This window comes from Lampetra planeri, chromosome 17, assembly GCF_965212315.1.
Source record: "Lampetra planeri chromosome 17, kcLamPlan1.2.h2, whole genome shotgun sequence".
NCBI classification, from domain to species: Eukaryota; Metazoa; Chordata; class Hyperoartia; order Petromyzontiformes; family Petromyzontidae; genus Lampetra; species Lampetra planeri.
The window spans coordinates 9202611-9217432 of NC_136123.1; the positions used below are offsets into that span (position 1 = coordinate 9202611).

At 50.5% G+C, this 14822-nt stretch overlaps 1 protein-coding gene across 13 annotated transcripts in view; it reads left to right on the plus strand.

Annotated features, from left to right (window-relative positions):
- The window catches only part of LOC144723345 (chromodomain-helicase-DNA-binding protein 9-like), a 172703-nt gene that overhangs the window by 150432 nt on the left and 7449 nt on the right, over positions 1–14822 (plus strand). For 12 of the 13 annotated variants that reach the window (XM_078602060.1, XM_078602069.1, XM_078602064.1 and 9 more), the window contains 10 exons: positions 1138–1227; positions 1739–1842; positions 2919–3039; positions 4357–4438; positions 5130–5175; positions 6184–6889; positions 7435–7643; positions 10929–11407; positions 12119–12935; positions 13801–14426. In XM_078602060.1, the coding sequence (XP_078458186.1) occupies positions 1138–1227; positions 1739–1842; positions 2919–3039; positions 4357–4438; positions 5130–5175; positions 6184–6889; positions 7435–7643; positions 10929–11407; positions 12119–12935; positions 13801–14426 (3280 nt within the window). The remainder of the gene's footprint in view (positions 1–1137; positions 1228–1738; positions 1843–2918; positions 3040–4356; positions 4439–5129; positions 5176–6183; positions 6890–7434; positions 7644–10928; positions 11408–12118; positions 12936–13800; positions 14427–14822) is intronic. The other variant, XM_078602068.1, reaches the window with a different exon arrangement.

Here is a 14822-nt window from a genome sequence, read left to right on the forward strand (position 1 = left end):
CATATACCCCACTTGCAGTTCCCACTCGGTGGGGCATCGAGCCCAATCTTATCTCTCATCTAAACTTAAAAGAGTACAAAGGGCAATTAAATATTCAAAGAAAACCACTCGAGCACAAAGTTCACTGGTAGAGTAGTTACTGTACAGTACAAACTGGGACTGCCTGGCATGTGCAGGGTATAGAGACGCAGCTAACTACCGAGTTCACATTGCTTTGCCCTGCAATTTGTGAGCATCGGGAGTTCGATTCCCAACATTTACCATTTTCTCATTTTACATGTAGGAGATGGCACGTCCTCTCACTTTATTTCAAAGACCCACTGCAATAGAAGGAGCAGCGAATGAAGAATCCTTCTTAGAGTGCCTCCATACTCAATGGAGTATTGGAGCAGTCCTAAGCAACTTGTGGAAATTCACATTTTCATGGTATGGGCCACTTATAACAGAGGATGTCCACTCTTGACTGCCCACGAATATTTTGTTTATTTTTTTTCATTCGACTATTGCATTCGCACGTTTAACAATTTTTTTTTTTTAAGAAGTGTTTGACGTTGAATTGGGTTGAGAATATATGCAGCTCATGCACATTGTCTAACAATCATCTCAAGCAGCATCTTTGGTAAACAAAACTACAAAAAAAAATGTGTTTTACCCGATAAGTCCCGCTGAGCTCATATAGCTCTCTTTCAGAAGCTACCTGGCCACAAATGATTGCTCAACGAAGTGGCTTATCACGTGGAAATGTACAGTAGCCAAATACCAGTCCACTTGACCACGGGGAGAGAGACATGCAAACTCCAACTATACAAAAGGCGTAAGGGTCAGGATCGAACACACGGCCTCCTGCACACCAGGCGAGGTAGTTAACATCTCTACTCTTTGGTTCTTTCGGTAAGTCTTTCGGTAAAGTTACGTGACTTTACCGAAAGAACCAAAGAGTATTGATCCTTGCAGTCACGAAAACTTCAAATCTAGAATAGTTAACATCTCGCCAACCTTCGTAGGCATGGAGGCTCGGCTGAGTGTGGGTGCAGGGGACCAGGGTGTGGTAAGAGGCCTCCGTGCACTGCTGCAGTATCATTGAGCAGAGCTGTGAGCTGTGGTTGCTGTCCCCTGTGCTCTGACGCTGCCCTCCAGGGTTCTGCTGCGTGTGCGCATGCTCTACTACTTGAGGCAGGAAGTGATCGGGGACAATGCGGACCGCGTGTTTGAAGGCGTCGATGCCAGGTACGTTTCTGTTTGTTTGCAGCCACCACCCACGGTGAATGTGTGTTTGTGCGTGTACGTTTATATTAATGTGAGTCGTATGTTAGCTTGAAGTCGATAAGAGCACTTGCTCCGAACATGTTTAAGGCTGAGGGGTATTCTTGTCACTTGAACATGTCGAGCATGACATTGTGCATGTTGAAATGTTTATACCTCTTTCGGAAGCAACCTGGTCACATTTTAGTTTGCTTGGCTTGGGCTTTTCTCCTTTGAAAATAATGATGGAATCATGGACTGGCGAAAGACATTGCCACAGCAGCAATAACAGAGAGCAATAGTACACATGGAAGGATGGTCAACTAGGATGGATGGTACAATGGGTTGGATGTTAAACTGAAGTAGATAATAAACTGGGGTGGACTGTACACTGGGATGGGGACGGCACATTGGTTTAGATGGTCCATTGCGATGGAGAGTACAGCTGTATTGTTAACGCGTCATTCTGGGCACGCCATGGCGCTGCTGTGCGCAGCGAGATTGACATCTGGCTCCCGGAGGCGGAGGCCGGGGAGCAGCCGGTGTCGTGGTGGGACGCTGACGCCGACAAGTCGCTGCTCATCGGGGTCTGCAAGCACGGTGCGGCGGCGGCGCGGTTCACACACAATCACTCAGCCACGGAGTAAACACCCTGCAACTCGCAGCACTCTCTAGCACACAGACAAAAATCCCCCCCTTCCTCGCCGCCGCCTAGCCTTAATAGACTGTTGAGGCAAGTGCTGTTAGCGAGTAGCACGTATAAAGGCCAGAACGGCACACGGGGAGGTGGGTGGCTAGCACCACACCCTTCCGCACTTGCCGCTCCGGTGGGGATGTTTACACCAGGTACTCATTTGAGGCTGAGTCGACCCAGGGGAGGCCCATAACCGGTTCAGGTAATCGTCACTGGTGTTTGCCATGAGCGGGAATCGAACTCGGGTATGCCGGGTTCGTAGCTCAGCGCACTAACCTCTACGCCACGGCTCCCCACTAGCACACGTAAACCAAAGAGAAAGAGAGAGATAAAGATCCCCCTTAGTATAGCCTGAACAGACTGTTGGGGCAAGTGTTGTTAGCGAGCACCTCTAAGAAGGCCAGAACAGCACACGAGGGGGGTGGGTGGCCAGCACCACTCCCGGCCACCTTTGTCTCCCTAGTAGCGGTATTTTTATGCACCACACCAGGTACTTATTTGAGGCTGAGTCGACCTAGCACACATAACCCAGTCTCACACACCATCGAGTCACACTCACACACTACAACCCAGTACACACACATGTACAGATTAACTACAAGCCATCACACTTAACCTAACCTAGCACACACTTTGCAACCCAGAAAATGAATGCACAGACTAAACACGAAAAGCAATTCTAAAGAAATTCATTTTCAATCTAGATGATTTAAAAGTGCATAGCTCCAGCGGCTTCCAAATATCAGAACAAAGAGCGTTCCAGACGGCCGTAGAAGCGCATCTGAAAGCGCGCCTTCCGTCTTTGTTCGATGGTTGGCCAAAAGCCGCTGCGAGGATGACCGGACTTCACGTGATGGGTTATGCTCTTTGACGAAATCAGCAAGGTATCGTATTGTGGTTCATTTGTGGCAAGCACTTTGTGTGTAATGGGTGCCACCTTATAATGTGGCAGTCTAAAACGTGTGCTGTCTCTCGTCTGCAGGCTACGAGAAGTACAACTCGATGCGAGCGGACCCAGCGCTGTGCTTTCTGGAGCGCGTGGGCATGCCTGACCAGATGGCAATCGCCGCCGAGCAGCGGAACTACGACTTCCTTGCTGACGGGTGAGCAGTCATCAGCTCCGGGCTCCCACGCAGGACCTGAGCTCACATGGGTTCAGTCCAAAGATGCGCATGTGTGCTTGTGAGGAGGAGTGGTGGCATAGCACTTAGGGGCCATCCATTTAGTACGTATGCAACAATCTGTCAAAATTTGACCCCTCCCCTCCTCCCTGTAGGCACACGGACTTTTTACACCCCCCCCCCACCTGCGTACATACGCTTGACGAATCCTATAGAACGGCCGATGTTTAATCCACGCAGAAACGATAAAGGATTAATAATATTAACGTGTTTAAGCAAACAGATTTTCCACCGCCGGCTGCATTAAAGAATTAAGTTTCGTCCCTTTAAAAAGTTTGTCTAGTATCCGCTAGGTTCAAACGCTGGCCTAGCTTTACACACAGCTTTGTACAAACAGCTGTACTTGACCGTGTTATCCATCCTGACTGGTTATTCAAAAACACGTCTATTATGATCTTAAAACACAATTAAAACTCGGTGAACTAGTCTCTGTAAAAAGTGCGTCGACTGAACATCTGCTGTAACAGTAGACTGATGTGAAGACCAGTGTTGGTACTGAAGACCGGGCGGCAGCAGCAGCAGCAGCACGACTCACTGCTGAGCTGCGTGATAGCTAAGCAGTCGGGTACGGTGGCATACAAGTGACACCTCTCCCACAGTCCTACTTCTCCTGGTAGTACTTGTCTGACAGGTGAAGAAACTGAACTGTGGCTCATTTGAAGGCCAATGTAGACAAATTATTATTATCGAGGCTTCACCCACCCCCCATGCGTACGTACTAAATGGATGGCCCCTTAGCGCGCTACGAACCCGGCAACCTCTTTTTAATTTCCTGCCGTGGCAAACATCCAGTGGCAAGTGATTTCTGAACTTGTTCTGGGTCTCCCCTAGGTCGACTCAAGTCTTAAATTAGTACCTAGTGCCGTGCGTACACATCGCCACTAGGGACACAAAGGCGGCCGGGTATGGTGTTGGCCACCCACCCCATCGTGTGCCGTGCCGGCCTTCATAGGTGCTCGATAACAGCACTTGCCCGTGCAGTCTGTTTAGGCTATATGGGGGATCTTTGTTTTGGTATTACCCCTAAACTGCAGCCAGCAACCATTAATTATTCCACCTGGCCTCAAAGTGAAGCGAGACTAAAAGTTTCACGTTGCATTCCAGCACTTGCTCCATAGCCTGTATGAGTTAATGAACGGTCGTTGTCTGCGTATGTGCATTCAAGCTTGTTTCATGAGCATCGTGTGATTTTATCAGTAATAATGACTTATCCCTTTCCCTTATTCATTCTCACACTAGTCCGGAATTTGCCACCGAAGAGTTTGAAGATCCTGAGTACAAGCCTGGCCGTACCATTTTCAAGAACGACATGGACCTTGAGGTGTGTGTTCATTTCTCCAGCCCTTGGACTCGAGTGGGATGCGTGTAGCAGTAATTCACATTCGTACGATACGCACTCTCTTCAAGCGTACATTTGTCATTGTAAATTAACATATTCCAGTTATCCATATTTTGTTGTTTTAGTGTTCTTGTGAATTTTACCACTAATTACTGTATATCCCAGTATTGCTTGCCAGAGTTAAGTCTTGAGAGTGAGAAGCACCTTACGAAGACTCACTTATTCTGCAGAACCTCACACTATGTCAGGGAATGATCGTAGAAGGTGACTGCACAGAGCTATTTCTGGAGTAACTTACAAAAAAGCCTATCTTGCTTTAACAATGGTCATTGCTGCGTCACTCACCACAAGCGATCATTGGGCCAAATTAAGCTCAAAACCATATTTATAGCACAATGTCGTGTGCGGTTGTTGATGATCGGAGCAGAGACCATCAAACTTGCGATGAAAATAAGAACTTGGTTTTAATCACAAGTGGGGCGGCCCACATTTGAACACCAGATCTCAGCATTGCTGTGTCAGTGCTCTGGCATTAGGAGCCACCCGAGTCATCCAGCCGTTTAAAATTTAAAAAAATGTCTTCATCACTTTTGCTTTAAACGTAAAGTGCGTGTGCCATGGGACTGAATGCTGAGGAATGGTGGATGATGTTTTTTTTTTATTATCTTGACAGGATGATTCAATGTCTCCAGGGAGTTTACAGATTGACATTTCTGAAGGTAAGAAATGTGAAAATTCAATAGAAGCCTGAGAATGCTTTGATCCGTTCAACATCAATGCTTTTGTGATGAACAGTGAAACATACTTTTTGCATTCTTGCACAGCACGATCGGGTCATTGTATGTATAAATTGAGGCTCTCATTGCTTCAGTGCCGATTTTATATATTGATCAAAGCTTGCATGTCAGAATTGTTTATTTTTATTATTGATTTGTTTATTTTGGAGACTAGATCAATTATGCACTGCCGTGCCCATGGCTTGGAGCCGGAATTTAGTCTGGTGCAATTTTGATTACTTGAAGTGGCCTTGGCACAAAGCTTGCCTTGGCTACTCAAGTGCGCGCATGCGATTGTCCTAAAATCACTTTGTACACCCGCCGTCAATTAATGCACTAATGGCTTTGTGAGGAAGACATCCGTAGATGAGTAGAGGAGGGAAGACCTGTGTTTGCATCCTACCACCTGCGACCTTTATTGAAAAGAGTAAGGCCACCGTGTAATGGTGTCATTGTCTGAATTTGCCAAATTTGTTCCCTGCAAATTACTCATTTTGGGATTACACATTTCAATCGTCACATCCTACTGAGTCGTGCTGCATAGGGGGGACAGCTGCCAGGAGGGGTTTCTTTTTGTACGGTTGAGATGAGATGTGATGTAAGGTGCCATAAGATTCTGAGGTTATTTTAAGTGCTTTGTAAATGCATTGATGATTATTACAACCTTACCTGGGTATGTTTGATGAAAACCACTTGAGAATTAAATTCCTTCCTCGGATAATGACATTTTGTCTTCCAGAATTCAGGGCAGCAATTTGTTCATGAAAGTTTGCACAAATAGATTTTTACCAATTGTACTCCATCTGTCCAGTAAGCATATGGCAAAGAATAACTGTGTCGCTTAAAAAAAAATGCAACGTACCAATCCGGACATCGCATCTCAATTTGCCGTCACGTGAACCCGGCAGCAAAGAAATCGTGCGAAGTGTCGCGAGCGTTTACCCTCCGCAGCCGCTGACCGCGCCGCCACTCTCTCCGTCCCTCAAGACCCTCACGGCGTCGGCGGCTCCGGCGCCGCCGAGATGGGCAAGCTGTACTGGCCCTCGCCGTCGGCGCTCACCGCCCGCCTGCGGCGCCTCGTGACCACCTACCAGCGCTGCTACAAGCAGCAGCAGCAGCGGCTGGAGGCGCAGGCGCGGGGAGGCCTGGTGGGGCAGCGCCGCCGCCGCCGTCGCCGCAACGACGAGCTGACGCTGCAGGCGGCGCCGCCCGCCACCGCCGCCTGCAGCCCCTTTGAGCCGCCGTTCTCCGGCGGCAGTTTGGAGTTGCACGGCCTTCATGGCCTCTCGCCCTCCCTCAGACACCCCTCCACCGCCGCCTCGGCCACCGCTCTGCCGGTGGTCGCGGGGGTGGCGTCGGCGGCGGCGTCTCCGTCGCTCACGCAGGGACCACCTGTGCAGCAGCAGCAGCAACTGCAGCAGCTACAGCTGCAACAGCTACAGCAGCATCTTCATCATCAACAACAGCAGCTGCAACATCAACAACAGCAGCAGCCGCAGCTGCAACTGCAGCAGCAGGGCGAGGGTGTGCGGGGTGCGCTGGGCGGTGCGCTGCAGGGCGCCGGCGACTCGGGGCTGGTGTGGGGCAGTGGCGACGCTGCACAGCGCGAGGAGGCTTTCAGGGCGCGTGAGTTCGCCCGCCTCGAGAAGCGCCAGAGGTTTGTGCCGTCGGTCCGTCGGTCGGGGTCTATCCGTGAAGAGGGTTTCATGCGGTGGTCCATTTCTGGCTCTCCCCTTCGTGACTGGATCTCTTTTAGGTGACTCGCTGATTTGTGGGTGACTGACTGATTTGTCAGTGTCTTAATAATTTGTGGGTAATTTACATATTCACAGTTGACTTCCAGGTAAGAGATGTTTTAATGTGTACATGACTGGCTTGTTCACAAGTTGTGTTTAAGTGACCAGCCTTGTCCACAAGGAACTAACTGCACTCCACAGTTTACCGGCTCACTTATGTCCCACTGTTTTACCTTTGGGTGGCTGACTCATCCTCAACCTAGTGACTCATCCTCAACCTAGTGACTCATCCTCAACACAGCGACTCATGCTTAAGCGAGTAACTTGCTCAAGGGCGACTGAATGGTCCACAAGTGAACGACTTATCCGCGAGCCACCGACGAGTCCCTCGCGTCTCTGACGTATTATTTTCTAACCACACGCGACCCCTTTTCCTCCTGCGGCCACGCGCCCCCATTGTCCTCAGGTGGACACGGCGGGAGGAGGCCGACTTCTACCGCGTCGTCTCCACTTTCGGCGTCGAGTTCGACCCCCAGCGGCGGCGCTTCGACTGGACCCGCTTCCGCTCGTTCGCGCGCCTCGACAAGAAGACGGACGACAGCCTCACGCGCTACTTTCAGGCCTTCGTGGCCATGTGCCGCAAGGTCTGCCGCCTGCCGCCCTCCGACACGGAAGGTGGGTGGCGCCGCCGGCTCTCCCGTTGATTCCGACGAGCGGCGTGAGGTGAGGTGGGGTGGTGGAGGGGGTGCACTGGCTGACGTTTTTACCGCCCTGGTTAACAGCCTTCAGCTGCGTGTTGTGTTCAATTACGGCGTTGGCTGCACGCCTGTTTGATTTAACAGGGCCTTATTGGCATTTTGCGTTCGATAGCACTCGGTGGCAGCCGCTCCTTCGTTAACGAGATTTGCGGCCGCTGCCCTTTCGTGTTACGGCTGTGGCTTCGTGCTGAGGTGGCCTCTGCTGATTTGCCCGGTGCACTGATGTGTTTTGTTTGTTCGTGGGGAGCATTGCACATCCTTTGCAGCAGCAGCTGGCTGCTTTTCCTTGGTTTTCTTCCACCCAGTGGCCATGCAGCCCAGTTTATTTGAAAGCAGCTTCCTTTAATCGATCTCACCGTGCCTCATTATCAGTGTTGCCGGTGTCGTGCTGGCTTAAACTGCAGGCTGTACACGTCCAGTGACTTTACTTTTAGGAAATTAGAATTGTTTAAACGTTTTCAGGTTGGAACACTAAATTAGGTTGTGAAGACAAACGCTGACTTAAATGTTCACATTTGTTTTGACGCCCCCCTCCATCGGTAACAAGTCAGTAATGTTATGGGTGACTGTATGAGAACTAAACTTTTTTAATTATATTCTTACATTATGTGGTATTCAAATGGAGATGGTCAAATATTTATCCTGAGGGCATGCATTTTTATCAAGTTAATGGTTCCCAAGAGAGACCTGTCTAACATTCCTGCGGAGGGAGCTGGTAGTAACGTTGGGTTGCTCGGTCAATGGCCAGGGTCAACGGCGGCGTGGTGTATTCCGCAAATATTCCCAACTGTGAGGGCTTGGACAAGCCGGCTTGAGTAGGTTAAACGTTGAGTTTTATAAGGGCACCACGGGGTGACCAGCCCCTCCTCACCCAGCCCCACCCCTACCCAGCCCCACCCTCCCCACCCAGCCCCTCCCCACCCTCCCCACCCAGCCCCTCCCCACCCAGCCCCTCCCCACCCTCCCCTCCCCACCCAGCCCCTCCCTCCCCACCCAGCCCCTCCCCACCCTCCCCTCTCCAGCCAGCCCCACCCCTCCCATTTTTGGATGCACAACTGCCAGACGGACAGAATAATCTCCTGTGGGCTGGTCAAACCAGGAGGTTACTACCAGTATAACAATCGGTTGTCTCACAGCAAAAAACATCAATACGTTATAACTCCTGGTTTGTTTAACACGTAGGCTTTTGCGATGTAAGGTATTCGGCACAACAGGAAAAATATTTTTTTTAATCATGAACATATGAAGCAAGTGTGTTTGGTAGTTTATAAATGAATGCAAGGATTGAATTAGTCAACTAACTATAACCAACTTTTTATTTTACCAGGTAAGGCCCACTGAGCTATTTAGCTCTTTTTCAGGAGCGACCTGGTCACAAACGATCGCTCAACAAAGTGCCTTATCAAGTGGTAATTTATAGCAGCCAAATACTCTAAACGCATGTTTCTCAATGTGGTGAGAAAAACCGGAGGACCCGTAGAAAAATCCGCACGACTACGGGGAGAACATGCAAACTCCAAATATGCAGCAGGCGTCAGGGTCGCGATCGAACCCACAAGCTCCTGTACACCAGGCGAGGCAGTTAATATCTCACCACCGCGGCACCCTCTGTTGCCATTGACAGCCGTTCTGCACGCACGTAGACCTGCACAATGCGGATGGACGTGGTCGAGAGGCGGCGCTTTGCAGACCTTTGGTGGATCGGCCCACCAGCAGCAACGCCACTGCCATACAGGCACAATGACAGCGCCCGTGTCGGTCCCATCAATTACTCTTGGCATTTATTATTCCCCATTGCAGCAACCGCCACTGCAGAGAAGAATAAATATCAGCCTCGTCACCGAGGTTACCACAGACCCCTCACATTATCGATTGAAGCGTGTTCAAACAAATCCACACGTGTTGCCGGTTGCGATCATATCAGTGCCCTCCTCTCTAGCGTACGACCTTGCCTTGACGGTCTCGCCCAACTTCCACCTCGTGCCTTTTTCACCTTTTGTAAAACAATTTCATAGACGGTTGCATTTAGATGCTATTATAAATACAAATGTAAGCAGCAGTTGTTGATTACTTCTCTGCACAAGCCGCAAACTGCCAGTGGAGGCGTTCCACCATTGGTTAGATTGTATTAACGTTTTGCATAACCAGCAGTCAATCTAAAATACGGATGCTGGTCACTCCGGGACAACAAATTTAAACCTGAAACTGAACAACAGTGAAAATTGCCTGCATTTAACTCTACTGAATTCTTAGTATATTCCACGACGGTCTATATGTAGCACTGCAGCCTTTTCTCATGAACTGGCCATGCCTTTAATCATTAACAAATCAGAGGCAATGGACGTCTGACCCTTGCCCTCCCAGCTTGCATAGACAGCTGGCCCAACGATCTCACCTGATCCCAGCAGATGTAGGCGAGCAAGGATACTCACCGACCTACAAACTAAAAAAATATATATATATAGGTATTTTAGAAAAATAAAAAAGGAAAAAATTTGAACATTTGAATAAAATAACCAACGTATAAAAGGAAAATTATTGTTTTTATTTATTATACAGCTCCTTGCCAATACATGGTATAAAAACTCCTTTAATGAAATTATGGCAAGCACATTGGACATTGCCATGATGGACCTATTTGCACACTTCCAATTCTTAAACTTTTAGTTAGTTTAGTAAATGATTGTTAACATTTATTTATAATATTGTTTTTATGCTGAGTGCCTGCTGCTGCTGTGTCCTATGCAGCGCTTTGAAATCCTTAATGAAAAGCGCGATATAAATCAAATTAATATTGTTGCAGCTTTGAGCTCTCCAATGTGTGCTCTGTTTATGCCGGGTGTTGTTCAGCATAATGTCCGACTTTTCACTTAATTTCCTCAAGAAGCTTCCAGCAGCAGGTGAAGCGAGAAGTCAGACATCTTGCCGAACAGCATGCATTACAACCCGAAAACACAACGGGGAGCTGGACAGTATGACCACGATGACCTATGCCAGGGGTTTGCACCCAAAATAACAAGATTCTTTTTTTTTTTATTCAAGAGCCGCAATACGTGTGAATGCGAGACAATAATCCTTACTAAATAACGTCACAAAGCAGTCCTTAAAGAGCCGCACGAGGCTGCAAATCCACAGGTTGCCAAACCCTATCTATGCAGCAGCATTTTAACATGGGCTTAACGTGGTGACGCTTTTCACACAGACCCGCTGGAGCCAGGTCTGCTGGTGGAGCCCATCACGGAGGAGCGCGCCTCGCGCACGCTCTACCGCATTGAGCTGCTGCGCAAGGTGCGCCAGCAGGTGCTGCGCCACCCGCACCTGACGGAGCGACTGCGCTTGTGCCAGCCGTCGGTGGAACTGCCCAGCTGGTGGCAGTGCGGCGCGCACGACCGTGAGCTGCTCCTCTCGGCCGCCAAGCACGGCGTTAGCCGCACCGACTACCACATGCTCAACGACCCCGAGTTCTCCTTCCTGCGGATGCAGCACGAGTGTATGACGACAGCGGTGGCGGCGGCAGGGTCTAGGGGCGTGGGCGACGTCGGTACGCACGGGGCGAGTCCGGACCTCATCCTCGACGGCACCGACGGAAACGCGGCCACTACCGCCGCCGCGGCCGCCTCCCGGACCGGTCTTCACTTCCCCGATGTGGACGGCACACCCCTGCTATCCTCTCAGCTCGAGGTGCCGCCCCAACCGTCACAGTGCTACGGCAATATTGTCAGAGGGTGCAAATGTGCTGGAAAAATGTCTGCTTCTGTTACCTTCTCCAGAGTGAAGATCATGGTGTTCTCTGTGATCGAGTTTGCTCCTAGATTTTATTGTTTTCAGCTATATTTAGAAAATTCATTGCATTCAATACAAGAGTCTAAATCCATAGATTATACATTTCTTAAACTGGAGCTTCATGTATTTTCTTACTTAAATAGTAATCAAATCAAACTTCACATTGTCTTAGCTGCTCAAATTAATGTGGAGGGTTGTTGCTTGTTTGCTCCGATAGCCCAGAGCCAGCGGTATATATATAGCACTTGCCTGCATCTGGGAACAGGACAACCACTGTTGACTCTGACGATGCTTCAGTTCATACGTTGATTCAAGCTCACATCCTTCTGATTATGATTCACGTAATGCAAAAACAGATAGTAGGCTAGGATGTCGAGTTTTTAACTTTCCAATACTTTGCACTCCTATTGTGTTGTTTTTTTGTTGTTGAAACATTCTGACCCGGCCCTAATAGACATCTGTAAAAAAAATGCTTTATAGCTCATCGGATTCCTCCAGTATAAATAAATATTCTGGCTCCGACAACTGCCCGGCGGAGCTGGTTTGCGTGAGGAGCCACGCCTGAGCCGTGGCCCCGTTTGTCCCCCGTGTGCCGCGTGCCGCGTGCAGGTGTGTGCGCAGCTCTCCCGCGCATCGCCTCCGCCGCCTCTACCGCCGCCCTTCGAGGCGGATGCGCGCCTCCCCGCGCCCCTCTGCCTCGGCGTCGACTCGCGGCCTTCGACGCCACCGGGCTGCCCCGGCGCGGCGTCGCGCAGCTCCACGACGCCGCTGTCGGGCGCCACGACGCGCTGCAGCACGCCGCGCGAGCCCGACGAGCCCGACCTCCTGCTCAACCCCATGCAGGAGCTGCTGGGCGGCCCCGGCGCCGCGAGCCCCTCGTCGCAGGGCTCCGCCGAGCTGCCCCCCAGTCCCCTGCTGGGCCTGACGGGGGACGCCTACCCGCGGCTCTCGCTCTCGCGGGGACCCTCGCTCTCCTCGGATTCCGTCGTTGCCACCGCCGCCGCCGCCAAAGACTCCCGGGACTCGCCGTTCAAGCAGGAGGCGCTGGAGGACACGGTGGCGGCGCTGGAGGCACCCCTTCGCGGGGTGGTGGCGGCGCACGACATCCTGTGCAAGCTGCAGCTGCCCGACCTGTGCCTCAAGACCGAGTCGTGGGACGTGGCCGAGCTCGGAGAAAAGATCCTCAAGTCGGAGCCGGAGAGCCCCGCTTCTCCCGCGTCGCCCGCGTCCGTCAAGGAGGAAGGGTCGCCGTGCGCCGGCCGGGGGAACGGCGGCGTCAAGGCTGAGCCCGGGGAGGAGGGGGTGGCGGTGGTGACGAAGGTCGAGGCGGACGATTGGGAAACCGTGGAGCCCGGCAAGGTCAAGAAGGAGGAGGATGGGGAGGAGAAGAAGGCGGCGATGCTAAAATGTGAAGACGACGTGAAACGTAAGTATGCGAACGAGGACCTGTGGCGTTGTTTGTGTTGGTGGAAAGGCGGCTTCAGCCGCCAAGTGGCCTCGTGTTTTCTACTCATTAGATGTGGGTTTTTCTCTTTGCCAATTTTTTTTTTAAAGCTGTTTCCTCCAGAATGTGATTTTGGCTCTTGTTGTTTGACACCTTTGCCAAACACTTTTTATCCACCATTGCTGGATATGAGTAGTGGTTTGTATCTTAAAATATATCACAACGTTTAGTTTTAGACTGTGGCCCTTGAGTGCTTGAGAAGTTAAGGTAGCCCCAAATGTATGTCTACATATATCCTTTAAAATGTTATGAAATATCAGTACAGTTTAAATGAGGATTCGATTAAAGCTTCAAACCAAAACTTATTAATTATTTTAGCTGGCCATCACAATATCCTGTCTTTTATACAAAACATACTTGAGATACCATTGGGCTTTCTCTTGGTTAAGTAAATATATTATTACATCTAAATTGTCCATATAGTGCTGTACCAGAATCTCACTCATGAATTTAAATCCCAGTTTGGGTCAAATAAATCCATCATCGTCATCATCCATCGATTCCCACCATTGTATGGGAAGATAAACAGTTGTCTGGCCTAGTCCATACCATCGGAGCATGCAATTTCCTTAACTGGCCCAGGACCACCAATCAGACCAGTGCATCTTAATACCTTAATATCTATTCAGACATGGAGACACATGCTCATACAGGTTCAACTACTACCAGTAGTCGGAGACAATTTGCAGTCTGCTGCCTCGTAAAGGCATTAAAATGTAATATTGCCACCAGAAGGGGTAATTTCCTCCCGTGTACTCATTCTTGCACTTGTTCCTCCCTCTTGCAGTCGACCCGGACGCATTCCACAGGCAGCTCAAAGACTACTGCAAGGACTTATACGCAGGCAAGGATGGCCTGCTGAAGGCTGCTGAACTCAAGAAGGAGTGCGCCGACCCACAACAGCCACAGGACCAGCAGAAGGAGGAGGCGGCGGTCGTGGGGGGGACGGCCATGGAGGCGACGGCGCTCGCGCTGAAGATTGACCTCGGGGACGGTGCGTCGCGTACCTCTCTTGACGCTGGAGATGGCGCTCCCTCCGCGCTGTGCGCCGTGATGGATCGAGAGATCGGTGCTGCCCTCTGCCTTTACGGCGTTAGCGGCAGCAGCTCGCCCTGCCACAGCTGCCAAGATGCGGCCGGGCCAGGCTGCGGCAGCCAGAGCCACGGGGTGGAGATGGTGATGGGGGCTGCTGTGGCCGGCGCCAGCTGCGATGGGAGCATGCAGAGCGTGGAGGAGGGGACATTGGGTGGGAGCAGCGAGGCGCTGGTTGCTACAACTGAGGCAGAGGTGACGGGAGACGGAGAAGTCGGCGGCAGTGCTGCTGCGGTTGCCAATTCTGTTGCAGCTTCTGTTGCAGCTGCGGTCGCTGCACCCACATCTGAGCGTCCTCGTGCTTCTCCACACTGGCCAAAGGTCAGCAGCTCAGATGCACCGCAGATCCTCCCACACGATTGACATGCACTGCCGAGGGTAGACCTACTCTGGTAGTTTGATTGTTTCCACGTGTGGAACGCCCACCCCCTCCAGCCATATCTGTGACTAGGACAGAGTCGATATTTGTAAGTCAGGACTGAAAACTCACTTCTGTACCACCGCACTTGGAGCACTAGGCCAATGCCTTGGTGCAATCTGTTCACCCTAATTGAGTGTCTTGGACATCATTTTTTTTCCTAATTTAGATTTGTATTGTGCTTTGAACGTTTCACACGTACAGAGCTATGTGGTGTTTTGATTAAGGGCGCAGTATAATTTATTTTTTAATTGTATTATAAGCAGCCGTGGTACTATTACTCCTAGACTCGGTGGAGT